Genomic DNA, 14,216 nt, shown 5'->3' with positions numbered 1-14,216 from the left:
CCACCAACATGCACCCATAAATCCACAATTAAATATCCACACAACCACCATTATTCACTAACACAGCCACCATTTACCCACGGTCTGCAATATATCTCCAGAACTTTGTCACTCCATCCTACATCCCATTGAACATTTATGACCAAGATTAATGATTCTCTCAAACATATCTTGTTTCAAAGTTCCTAAAGAAACAACATGGGTGGGAGTCAATTTAAACATAGTATGGTGGGGACAGGGCACAAAGTGCAGGTAACGTCTTAACTCGTGATTTTCATGTCATTTTAGTTTTTATGGTAAAGTCATTGTTAACTTATGAGTCAGACTTAACTTCCTTTACATTTTAGTTGTAGTCATCGGAACCAAAATGGTTGTGTGTGTGGTTTTAAAAGAGAGAGAAAGAAGAAGAAAAATAGAGATAGAGACAAAAATAGGGAGAGAGACAGAGCAGCCTTTGGAACGAGACTGCTAAAATAACTTCAATGTAAAGTAATTTACAAAATTAAGATATTAGCTGTAATAGACAAGCTATACATCCTCTCCCTTCTGCTCCTCAGTGCATTAAGTGCAGGAGGAGCAGCCAGTGCATGACATCCATGGTTGGGCTGGGACAAAAAAGTAGGCCAGTGCAACAAAATAGAAGATCTCTCCCATTAGTAAATTACATTGCTAAACAAGCATTGGCTAAGCCAAAAGGTTTTGCCTATGTGATATCTGTGGGCTTTTTCAATCTTTTTAAATCCTGTTGCAGCTGTGCAACATGGCTTAAAATAAAGAAAATAAAGCACTATGATGCAGCAAGTGTTGACCATGCCATCACCCTTTTTTTCTTTAAGCTATGCTGCATAGCAGCCTGCACAGCTGTACAGTATGTCTAAAAGATTGTGGAGAGGGAGCAGGCAACAGGAGTGAAGTGGAGAGAACAGACACAATGGACAGTGGAAGCAACACCCAGCAGGACGGTGGGAGCAGGGAGGGAGCAGCAATAGACAACAGGAGGAGAGTGTGGGGGGAAGCAAGACGGGAGAGCTGTGGCCAGGAAGATTTAAACAGCAACAGACAGGAGGAGCAGGGTGGTGGAAGGAACATACAGTGGGCAAAAGGTAATTAAAAAAAAAATCCTGGAGGTGCGTGTGCACAGTGGAAGATACCCGCTGCAAACAGCAAGCAATGCTAGGTCCAATTCCATGGCAAAGACAGAAGCTTGGGGAGAACACAGGAGGAGGCGAGCAGCTGGGAGGAAGCAGGAGATGTGATCAATAAGAAGCAAATAAACAAGAATGACGTGGAAGCAAAACCAATAGTAAGCATTAGTAAGTCTGTTTTAAGCTTCTTTAAAAAACAAAATTAAAAAATATTTCCCCAACAACTCAGGCGAAACTTAAAGAGTGGTCCATGTTTACAAACTGAGATAATTTTGAATTTGTACAGACACACTGGATAAGTGTTTTGCAAGGTATGTAAGACTGGATAGATTTGTGCCTGCTACAGGCAATGTATATTTTAATTTCAGGGAAATCAATATTATTTACCAGCCCAGCAGATGATAAAACAGGCCCTCAAACAGCCATAAGAATGAATAGCACTCTTTACAACACATGCGTTCACAACGCATGCCATTACAATGCATGTTGTTACAGCGACTCCTTGTTATATCGCATGCCATTACAACGCAAGTCATTACAATGACTTGCCTTAGGGGCGGGCGCTGGAGTTTGGAATAGTATAATTTAATATTCCAACTCAAGTGTGTGCAACAGAATGGAAGGTGTTGGATTGAAAATCCAACAAATGCCACACCCTCTGCCCCCACAGCAAGTCGTTGTAACGACTTGCGTTGTAATGGCATGCGATGTAATAACGCGGCGTTGTAACTGCTTGCGTTGTAATGGCATGCTTAGTAAATGATGCGTTGTAAATGCTGTTTACCCATTAGAATGGTCCATGCACTGACCTGTCAGACCAGCCCATAAGACACTGCCTCATTGCCTTATAGGCCAGTCTGACTTTTGTCAAATATAGCACTAGTCGGCTGCAGAAACAACTACCAGTACTGGGTATCTCGACTCTGCTAATAGATAAATATAGCAGCACCAAAGAGAAGACTAGAAACCCACGGCATGGTATCTCGCCACTGCTGCTGAATAAACATAGCGAGAGCACAGAGCAGAAATGACGAGCACTGCCCGGTATCTGCCCTTGCTACCAGACAAGAATAGCACCAGTAAGCAGCAGAATGTACAGCCAATGCATGTCATCTCACCACTGTTATTGGATAAGTGTAGCACCAACGAAGAGCAGACGAGGAAATCTCTACACCCACTTCTGCTAGATAAAAATACCAACAGCAGGGAGCAGAAATGGCAGCCACTATGTAACATCTGCCCCCTGCTGTCAGACAATTGTAGCACTATTGAGAAGCACAAGGGACTGCCACTGCATGGCATGTTACCAATTCTGTTTGTTAAGACTAGCACCAAAGAGGAGATCAGTGGTTAAATTAGCACTCATTTTAGGTGGCAGGAATTCATCAACGACAGTCTATCAGTGCTGTGTAAAGGGTGCACTGAGAGCTGCCCTCCTTTGAACAACTCTAACAAGCTGTCTTTCATTGCAGCCCGCAGATACCTCTACAACATTGTTGGAAAATGGCTGTCTCTGCAGGCTCATCCCCAAACCTTTCGCCTTCCTCCTCCAATTTTCCAACCTCGTTTTTGTTGGCTTTAGGACTTTACCACTGCTATCTAGTGCTAAAGTGCATGTCCTATCTCCTCTAAACATGGAAACCTTGGCTTATACCTAATTGGCATATTTAATTTATGTATGCCCCTAGTAAAGTGGCACTGCATGTGCCCGAGCCTGTAAGTTAAGTGCTAATAGTGGACCTGCAGCACTGTTTGTGCCACCCTTTTAAGTAGTATATTGCCTGCTATTCCACAGCCTTTGTGTGCAGTTTACCCTGTCATGTCGACCGGGCAAAATAAACCCTTTCCCAGGTGCAAACTTTCCATTTATACATATAAGTCACCCCTAACCCAGAGGGCAGGGCGCAATGTATTCTTTCAGTGTAAATACCTCGATTGCCATGAGATATAGACCACCAGAAGGGATGGTTACTCCCCCCACCATGTGTACATTACAAATGGGGCCTTCAACAAATACAGGCCACGCTGCAGGGCACGGATGACCACCCCAGTTAGGTGGACTGTTACCATTAGCTGACGCCACAGGGGTTGCTGGGCAATACGAGTCCTTATACCAGTCAGAAGTATGCTCGCCTTTAAGGCAGGTTACACCTTCAGAGGTAATATGCGGGCTCCAAAATACCAGCGCAGGGAGGAAACGGATGGTTAACCTACCCGGGAGGGAGGCAGGGGGAGGCCCGAGTATCACTGGTATTACTGGAGGCAACAACATTACTTCTCATATATTCTTGAAGGTACTGGCATGGAATGTGGCTGGGATCGCCAAATTGTTAGTTGATCCCGATTGGTGTCTCTTTGTGGATCTTCATGATGTGATCCTATTCCAAGAAACCTGGAGCTTACATTCCCCCCATAGGAATGGGTTTTCCTCATATCATCTAAGTGCTTCAAGAAAGGAATGGGGGAGGCCCTCAGGAGGTATGGCTATCTGGGTTAAAAACTCTCTGGGTTTTAGACTCAAATGGGTTCTCATAGATTCCCAAGACATTTTGGCAATAGATCTGGCCCTCAACTGTGGCTGGAAATCCAGGATCTTTAATGTATATAATAGAGTTGTTCATGGCTCGGAGGAAACCAGTGCTATTCATACCCTAGATCTTGCACTAACTGAACTCCTTGTTAACATAAAAGCTATAGTAGCTGGAGATTTTAACTGCAATTTGGAGCCACTCTCTTTTGCCCCGTTAGATCTGACTGAGGAGTGGGAGTGTAAGTGGCAAATCCCTTCGCTCGATATTCCCGCAGTGAGATTGACAAAGAGAGGTGGCCAGGTGCTGACCCTCACCCTTCAGCATGATTTGAGAGCCACTAACGGAAGGACAATGTGGTGTAGTGAGGAATGTAGGAAAACTAAGGGGGACCTGGTACGGGCCGTTAAATCTAATATGCGCCATGAGGTAGTTGCCTGTAGAGCTAGATATAGACAAGCTATTAAGCTAGCCAAGAGAAATTGGTCCTCATTGCACAAGGCATTAGCAGATAGAGATGCTAAGATCTATTGGAAAAAGCCGGCCCAGTGGCTTAATGGCAATAGGACTACATTGGAGTTCACTGTACAGCCTGATGAATGGGTGTCCCATTTCTGAACGTCTCTATGCAGTGGACAATTTAGAGACATATGTTCTTACAGAAAGGGGGGGCTCATCAGGACCAGATGATGCTCTAGTCTTCTATCTGGAAGAAACATCAGTTGCAATTCACTCCTGTTTCCCTGCTAGAACTCTTGGCCCGGACAAAATCCCCAATGATTTGTACAGGGAGGACCCAATTGTCTGGGGTTTGTACATTAATATGCTATTGAACGCCATTACACTGAGCATGGAGATTCCAGCATCGTGGAAATTGGCTGAAATATTGCCAATTTACAAGAAGGGTGATCGAGCGGACCCTGCTAGCTATAGGCCCATAAGCCTCATTGACACTCTCCTAGAAGGTCTTTTGCAAGCAGGTCATAGTAAAAATACAGGACTGGATCATAGAGTCCAGTATTTTAAGCCACTATCAAGCTGGGTTGAAAATTTCGTAAAACTGAGGATGGAAGCATTACAATTCTTTCACAAAATGCAACTGAAAGTTTTCTTTACAAACCATTTGACACCACAAGAGAAAAATTATCCGGGCTAAAGGGACCATCTAGGTTTTATCCACCAACACCCCAACATGACTACAGAATTGAAGACCTTTAAAAGAACTGTACTGTGACATAGGGCAATATGTACGAAAGCAATTTTCTGGTCGCAAACAGGCCGAATCGCAGAATCGGCCCGTTTGCGACTGGAAAAATGCTTTTGGAATGTTCAAAGCCCAAATTGCGATTCGGTAACTTGTTACCGTATTGAAATTTTGGGGTTTTGGAATTTGGTAATTGTTTAGGGCTTCCCTTCCAAATACTGAATCGCATGAACATGTACAAATGTTTTGTGACCAAAATCCGATCGCACTTTACCACCTACTCAAACTTGTTGCTAATGCATTCGCATATTGGAAGGGACCCCCATGGGACCTCTTTCTCTTTGTGTATGTTGGAAAAAACATTTTTAAGAGTAGGCAGCAGTCCCATGGGCTACTGCCTGCTCTTATAAAAATAAACCAAAACATTTAATTTTTCATTGCTGAAATGTCTCCTGTTTTTCTTTAAGGAAAGCAGGTTGCATTTCAACAAAAAACATACTTTATTAAAACACAATCACAGACATGGTGATCTGCTGACCTCAGTAGGCAACCATCCCTGTGATGGCTGCAGTTCCTAATGGGTCACAAACTGAGACCTACCTCATTAATATTCATGAGCTAGGTTGATTTGTGACCCACTTGGAATCGCAAGTCTGAAACAAAACATTTCATACATAATGAAGAGTGATTTCTAAATATCATCATAAAGCTTTATTTCGATATCAAGTGTCATAAAAGCAATACAAGAGAAATACCAGATAAACTTGTTGTACAGCAACACGCTAAAAATTATATATTCAAGCAGACCGTCCAGGTACACAGGTGCGCCCTCAATGTGAGATGCAGTCACCGGGTTCAGCTGATTTAAAACATTAATACACATCATATCAACAAGAATACTCAATTGATGCAGTAAACATTGAGAGGGAGGGACAACATGACAATTCATCTTGGATATGATCTGGTAACAAGTTTCCATCGGATAGGAGCGCAGAGGATTAAAAATAGAAAGAAAAAAGTGCATGTGCATAGCATATGGTTTTAGGATCAAAAAGATCAGCCGAGGAGCCCTACAGTGATTGTGTGTCAGTGTGTTTCGGCAGCGTGCTGTAATATTCCTGTCAGAAGTCTCTGTCTTGTGAGCCATGCATGACTTAGAAACTTTGTCATGCAACACACAAAAAGAGGCCTGGGATTGGACCTAAGAATACACAGGGCAACCTGGTAGTCCTGTGTGCCCAGTAGTCCTGTGTGCCCAGTTTACAGCACAGTGGTTTTAACCACTTGGCCCTCGGGATGTTATAAGCCATGCAAGCAAACAGAACATGGGCAACACTTTCTAACGGGGCCCTGCAACAAGGCAGGCCTTTGGTGTTTGATTGCGTGAGGGCCATTTAGCTGTAGTCTCACAGACTGGAAGTGTACCGAAACGGAAGTGGATATAAAGCATCATGCCCCGTAGGGCCTGAATAATATCTAAAAAGGGCTCTAAGTGTCTATTCTGCTTGTGAAGATAAAAGTCTGCAGTTAATCTACCTAGATTCGGTTTGCAGGTTTCTTGGTGATCCATCCATTCCCAATAAAGGCGTTTAAACTCTTCTTTCTTGGGTGGTTCCTGCCTATCCCAGTGTGCTTGGAGCCCCAAAGCGGACAACATTTTTCTAACATTGGAGATCCAGCCTATTTCACTGGCATTGTCTATTCGTATCACCTCAAAATGGGTTTCAGCGTAGGGAAGGAGCTCTGCGGTTCACCTAATGAGAGCCCAAAAGAGGAGCAGGTGGTCCTTGCTATATCGCCAATCAATCGCCTGTCCATGTCAAGCATTAAGGGGGTGAGGGGATCATATTGGAGCAACGTCACCAGGTCCCTGAGAAACTTGTACTCGGATCTACAGAGATTAGGAGCATTGTCAAATCCCCATAGCTGTGCTGCGTACAATGCTGCGCTAACCGCATTGGCACCATAAACCTTGAGGGCTGGGCCTACCGGTCTACAGTGTGAGAGGCTATGTTCCCTATCTAGTGCTCCAGTTACCCTTTTATGCCCCATCAACATCTTTGCTAGGTGGGGCTTCCGTGACAGTTTGTCAGAGAGTCGAACACCAAGATAGTCGAAGGGGCCCACCCTTTCCAGAGGTATCCCGCCTAGTGAAGGGTTGCTTTTGTAGGATTTAGGGGGGTTGAAGGCCATGAATTTGGTTTTTAAGGTGTTAATAACCAACCACCGATTGTCGCAAAAGAGATGGAACCTATTGAGTAGACGCTGCAACCCAGCTGCGGTCTTGGACATCAGCAAGGTGTCGTCGGCGAACAAGAGGGTCAGTACCTTGTCACCCCCCAGGGTTGGTGTGTCTGCTTGATCTTCTTGCAGAAAGCTGACCACCCAGTTCATATAAAGGGAGAGTAGGGTGGGAGCCAAGACACAACCCTGTCGCACTCCCCTGTTGACTGGGATGCACTCTGTCAATTGTCCCTGCGTCCTCCATCTAACCTGAGGATAATTTCCCTCATGTAGCTGGACCAGCTGATTGAGAATAAATGGGGGAATGCTCATATCTTTAAGTGACAACCACAATTTGCTCCTGGGGTCCAGGTCATAGGCAGTCTTTAGGTTGATAAATGCCAGGTAAAGACTGCCCTTGCCGATCACAACTACCTTCCAGTAGATAAGTAACAGGCGAAACACCTGGTCAGTTGTTCCTGTCCTTGGCCTAAAGCCGGCCTGATACTGTGAAAGGATGGCAACATCGTCTGCCCATAGCTGAATCCTCTGCAGGAGGGGTCTGCCAAAGACCTTCTGCAGAGCATCAATCAGACTAATCGGCCTGTAGTTTGAGGGGTCATCTCTGGTGCCTTTTTTATAAATTGGGACCACCTCTGCGCCCTTCCAGGACCCGGGGACAGGAGCCGTGCTGGCTATTGTGTTTGCCAGAAGAAGATTATATAACATGCCCAGTTCAGGGTGTCGACAAGAAATAAATAGCCTGGCAAGCGGTCTGGTCCTGCTGTTTTGGAAGACACTACTCTGCCTATTACCGCCTCTATCTCGGTCAGGCCAAACAGCTCATCATCGCTATGAGGCCCAGAGGGAGCATCAAGCTCCTCAGATTTCTAAATAGCGATAATGAATGGAATAGCTATTTAGAAATCGCTATTCCTAGTCTACGTACATTCAGCCCATAGATTTGTTTGAACAAAAGGGAAAATATATCAAAAACAACGTATCCAAAGAGTAAAATTAATCCCTGCATAGATTAAGATTGAGCCAGGTAATAATTTTCAAGCCACACTATAAAGACAGCTGTATTGTTATCATGGACAGAAAAGCATATGAGCAAGGAAAATTGAGGCAACTTAACAACGAGGACCATTACAAAAAATATCTGAGGGCCCCTCCCCTATTATTACAAGGAAGATCATGACCTAATCAGCAAAGGCAAAAACGAAGGGTGACTATCTAAAAAGAAGAAGGATTCACACATCTCATATACATTCTTCCAAAAATCCATAAAGGTCCCATGAGCCTCCCAGGTTGACAAAATACTTCAGGGGTGAACTCTATATTTAAACCCTTTGCTAAGTATGCACTGGCTCCCCGTCAGCAAGAGGTTCACGTTCAGGCTGCTCACCCACGCACACAAAGCGCTCAACAACATGGGCCCCGAATACCTCAAAAACCGCCTCTCATTCTACACCCCAACCTGCCAGCTCCGCTCCACCAGCCTTGCCCTTGCCACTGTCCCACGGATTCGCAGAACCACCACCGGAGGAAGATCGTTCTCCTACCTGGCAGCCAAGACATGGAACTCCCTCCCCGCACACCTACGACAGACCCAGGACCATCTCACCTTCAGGAAACACCTCAAGACCTGGCTATTCGAGCAATAGCGCCCCCCCCCCCAGCGCCTTGAGACCCTCACGGGTGAGTAGCGCGCTCTACAAATGTACTGATTGATTGATTGATTGATGTATTCATTAAACCGTCAACTGGTGACTTCCGCGATTCCTGAAGGATACCTTGGATGCTATTAATACCCTAGAGGGGATGGAATTTGAATTAATTCATGATATGTTTATCACTTTGGACATCGTAAGTTTATATCCTAACATTTCCAAGATTGCGCACCAGAAGCTATGGAATATTTTCTCGACAAAGGCCATGTGAGGTCCCCAAGGAGTACATATTGAAATTTGCCATGATATGTCTAAATTATAATTTCTTTTGTTTAAAAAACAATCTTACCTACCAAAGAAAGGGACAACCATGGGCTGCCCCTTCGTGCTGGAAATGGGCATTATGTTTATGGGTCTTTATGAAGAGAAATAGGTCCTAACCAATATTGCATTTGGACATCACATCATCACCTGGAAACGGTTCATCGACGATGTTTTAATGATTTGGAAGGGCCCTGAAGATGAAATCACAGATTTTGTCAACTGGCTCAATTCAAGAAGTCCAGATATATGATTCTCAACAGCCTCTAATAAAAAACTGTTTCAATTGTTGGATATCATAATACACATGAAGGTAACCAAGTGTTTACTTCATTATATACCAATGAGACTGACTCGAAAACTTTTTTATACTACTCCAGCTTCCACCAGAGGAATCTGAGGGACAATTTACCTTACAGTCAGTTTCTCCGCATAAGGAGAAATTTCACAAAGAAGGAAGACTACTTCAGAAATGCTGAGAGCCTCCTCGCGAAATTCCAACAGAGAGAGAGACCCGAGAAAACTGTTAAAAAGGGCTATGAGATGTGCCTGGTTCATGCCAAGCAAAAATCTGCTACAGCCAGTGAATAAATAGCAAACCAAATAAATGATTTCTGATACGACCTTCTCAGGAGCGACAAATCTAATAAAGAATTCAATCAGAAAGAACAGGAAGATTGTAACAGGACTACAACAATTCAAAGAACTACTAATATTTGCTCTTAAATGCAGCCAAAATATCCTGGACAATCTTGTTAGATCTAACACCTCATCAAATACCCAGACTCCTACTATGGGTACCTTTACCCAGACTCCTACTATGGGTACCTTTCTCAAGCTCCCCCCCAATCAGGGGACACCACAAGTGTGTTAATTGTTCAACATATGAAAACACAATTGAGGGCAATGAGTTAAGCTATAAGAGTTTCAAGATAAAACACTCAGAATTAATTAACTGTAATACAGAAAACACTGTGTACTGTGTACTATGCCCATGAGAGAAAGCCTATATTGGCAAAACCAACCAAGAAATATGGAAGCAAATTATTCAGCATAAATCACGTATTCACTGTAAAACAATGCATGGCCCTATGGTACAACATTAAAAAAATACAATTAGCTTGATAAGAATTAATACCATTTTGTCAAAAAATATTGATGTTAAAATGGCGATTATTAACATAAGGTCTAAGATGATCTCAAATGTTTTACGAGTGCTAGCACATATGCCTGTATTATCAGACTGATGTGTTGTAAGAAATATGCAAAAGTAACAAGAACGTCCATCTGGCAGCACACTCCAAGAAAGGTAATTTACGGATGAACACCCCACTTTTTCTTCTTTAAGGGTACGGATCAATGGGAGTGTTCAACTACAACTTCCAGAATCTCTAGTGACCTGCCTGAAAGCAGCAATAATGTTACCTGTCAGCATTTGCTAAAAACCCTCTCCTGAGTCACACTGTAATAATCCTCTTTTTAGGTTTTGCACACTCCCCGTCTGTGAGACAAGAGCTAAATGGTATCCATGCAATACAATACCGAAAGATTGTCCATGCTGCAGGGCCCCAATAGAAAACGTTGCCCATGTTATGTTTGCCTGCCAGGCGTATACCATGCAGAGGTTGAAATTGCTGAAACCGATCTGCCAGCAGCTGGGCACACGGGACTACCGGGCTCAGTTTCAGCGTGGGGTACCGACGGACAGAGCGGGGCCTCATCTACTGAGCAGTTGCCAGGTGAGGTGAGGAGTACTCCCACACAGAGCTGGGAAGGAAATTTAACCCCCTGTGATTACCACATCAACATGTATCTCTGAATCACAGGTACTGGTAGGGTGTATCGTACCAAATACTTATAATTTTGTTGCACAAAAATTATTTTGCACAATTTTTCACTATATTTGCAGTAGCGTCAATACCACCTGGTCCTGAAGAAAGCCTGATTAATGACATCTATATGGCTGAAACATGTAGACCCAATCCTCTATTGCTTTAGATAGTTATCCTTTCAAACTATCAAACACTTGGTTTTAATCTTGACACTAAGACAGCGCCTATTAAAGTTATTTGTGCCTTAGTAGTCAATCTTAACATTTTTTCACATTTTTTACACTTTCTTGCACTGCAAATCATCAGCACTACTGATTGAAATATAACTGTGGTTGGATACATTACTGGCAATGATTGGAGTGTAGCTGTCCTCCTGGATAGATGTGGGCTACACCAGTCATACATTGTATAACCATTCCCAGATGACGATGTTCGCCACATTGGTGGGCTGATGGGATTCACTTCGACTCAGTGAATGCGGTTTTTCTACATCGACTTTGACAGCACACATTCCTATCTTTCTTTCATCAGCTGCAGAGGGCAGAGAGTACTGTTGGCTTGTCCGTCTTTTGTAGCTCATTGAGTAGACTGGCATTGTCAGTAAACAGATACTAGTCAGTGGGCATACCCTCTATCCCCCAAGTGGCCCAATGATGCGAGGCTGTTCATCGGGCAAGGCAGCCTGGTTTTGCACCAGCAGGATGGCAGCAGAAGCTGGCCACTCTTAGTAGATATGACTCTGTACTGTGTTTTACACCTTGTGCAACACTCGCATTGCATGAAAATTTAGCAAATCTGACCCTATGCAATAATTAGAAAAGATAAATTCCACAATGAAATTGCCCTCTGATATTACCAATCATATTCCTAAAACACTACTCAATTAACAACCATATAGCCAGATGTTCACATCCTAAAATATGTAAACATATACATAGATGCACATATGCTAATATTTTAATTGGATGTTTTACATGTTTTTATCTTCCCACGAAGGTCTTTTCCAACATACATTTTCAGTGTTGGCGTTCCTAGCATGCTTACCCGCTTTAGCTGTTTTATGTTGCTGTCACGAATGGCTGACATCAGATCATCATGTAGAGATCTTTGTGGAGTGGAAGGCCTAGATATTTCCTCTGCTCTCTTATCAGAGATGGATCTGAGTGAATTTTTTATTTCTTCCAAAATATTATCTTGTCGCTTTTTGGTTTTCTTGCCTTTTCTTTTCTGTTGACCGTTTTGCATCTTCTTTTTGGCTTTCTCCGCTTGCTTTATTACTTCTGCTATGTTCCTGGTGGGTGCTTTTTTCTCGGAGGCTTCAGCTGGTGGAGGCAGAGGAGGTGGTGGGGGCGGTGGTGGTGGAGGTGGTGGAGGTGGCGGAGCCGATGGAGGAGTGTTTGTGAGTTGAATTTTTCTTGCTACTTTTGGCGATGACCAGGGTGAGCTTCTTGGGGAAGCATAAGGTGAGGACACAGGAGTTACCTTTTGCAAGGCTTTGGCCCTTGGATTGGCTGCTCCGTCATTGCCTGATTCTCTCTGTTCTTGCATCCGCTTCTGTCTTTGCTTATCCATGTTTCTTGTCAGAATACCAGTCATAGACATCCTTGGACCAGGAAGCTCAAAGTGATACCCAAGTTTTACCACTGTTGTATTGTCCTTCAGCAGTTTAGCGATTTCCATCTCAACCTGACTTCCCATGATATGTCTCTGGTTGTGGAATCTTAATTCTGTTAAAATATTATTATGCTGCAAGGCTCTCATAATAGCCAGTATTCCCTTTCCTGTGATGAAATTTGACTCGATATTTAAACTAGTGATGGTACGGTTCATGGTCAGCATATTAGCAACAGCAATTGCTGCATTGTCGTCAGCATGAGTATTGGCCATGCTGAATGACTTAACTACAGTGTTCTCTTTTAAGGCTTGGGCGAAACGCACCAGCGTGTCTATGGTGATATTGTCAATGTTGTTTAGGTTGACATCAGTGGTCTCGGGGTCATTGTTTTTGATGTTTTCCAGAGTGTCATCAATAACAGTTGGGTTTCCACCAGACCGGCTGCAGGTTGCTGCCTTAAGCCTGAGCTCCTCTTCCGTTTGTCTGCAATTTTTGGCAGGAGTCCGATGATGCCCGTTGACTAGGACTTCATTGGGAAGACTACCGTTGCACTTTATTGTCTCATTTTGAGGCTCCCTTTTGCCTGCTATCTCAACTACCTCGGAGGCAGTGTGTCCCTTAGTTGGCTGTGTCTGCTTTTCTTCATCCTCACTTTCTTCCTCTTCTTCCTCGTCCTCTTCCTCACTCTCCTCTTCTTCAGTGTAGGCTTCCTCAGAAGCATCGCTTTGACACCCAGCAAAATCCTCATCCTCACTTTCTTCCTTACTGTCTTCTCCCTTTGTCTCCTGAAAAGAAAAGAAAACCTTAGTTACGTATGCATGTATGTGAAAGTAAAAGACCACATACAGTCATACACCATTCAAGTTTTACCAAAGGTATACCACAAATTCCTGTTGCTATAAAAAGCAGGAAAATGTGCTCTTAGCGGCAAATTTAACAAAACAATTAGGAAGTGAGTCATCTGACCTAGAGATGGGAATTAATAACAGTGGCGGCCAGCACAGGTAAGAGCGGTGAGGCGGGTGGGAGGTAACATTCAAAAAATGAATGAAACCACTAACCTTGTGCTCGCCACATGGCGGAGTCAGTGATGCGACGAGTCCAAGGTAAGTGGTATATTTATTTAATTTTAACTCTCCCATCGACTGTCGACCCTTCCCCCACCCCGCCTTGTCCCACCTCTCCTACCTGTGCTGGCTGCCACTGGTTAATCATATTTAGACTTTGTGAAAAACATGGGTAGAATAGTTTTATTTTTCCCTGTAGATGAGCTGTTTCACTTCAAGAAAATAAACAAGCTTTGGCATAGCCAATAGGTCTCACCTTTCGGACCTTTCATGTGTCTAGCTAGAGCAATTGCACATGAATAATGAAATGAAAATGCTGCATGACTGATATTACAAGCACAAACACAATATATGCTCAAAACGCAGCACATGCCGTCTCTGGCAGAGTCTATGACGGGTCCTTGGCTCCCCAATCACATGGTGGTCCCTGACATTGGGCTGAAGCTGACCCCGCTGACCCCCCTTCCCCCCTTTCACACAGCCTCCTGGTACCTGTGATGACGCTGCTCCCATGACAATGTGGGTTCTTCTAGGGATGCAGAGGACGCACGCGGAAGTGTGGTCTATGTTTATACCTTGTATCAATCTGTCGGCATTTCGGAATATGT

The 14,216-nt window shown here is 43.8% G+C and overlaps 1 protein-coding gene across 1 annotated transcript in view; it reads right to left on the bottom strand.

Moving 5' to 3' along the window:
• The window catches only part of LMOD2 (leiomodin 2), a 53,963-nt gene that overhangs the window by 7,989 nt on the left and 31,758 nt on the right, over window positions 1-14,216 (bottom strand). The window contains exon 2 of the mRNA XM_078680917.1: window positions 11,971-13,326. Coding sequence (XP_078537043.1) covers window positions 11,971-13,326 — 1,356 coding nt within the window. The remainder of the gene's footprint in view (window positions 1-11,970; window positions 13,327-14,216) is intronic.

This window comes from Lissotriton helveticus, chromosome 1_1, assembly GCF_964261635.1.
Source record: "Lissotriton helveticus chromosome 1_1, aLisHel1.1, whole genome shotgun sequence".
NCBI classification, from domain to species: Eukaryota; Metazoa; Chordata; class Amphibia; order Caudata; family Salamandridae; genus Lissotriton; species Lissotriton helveticus.
Note: the sequence above shows the minus strand (reverse complement) of the source record. Positions and strands in the feature narration are given on the sequence as shown.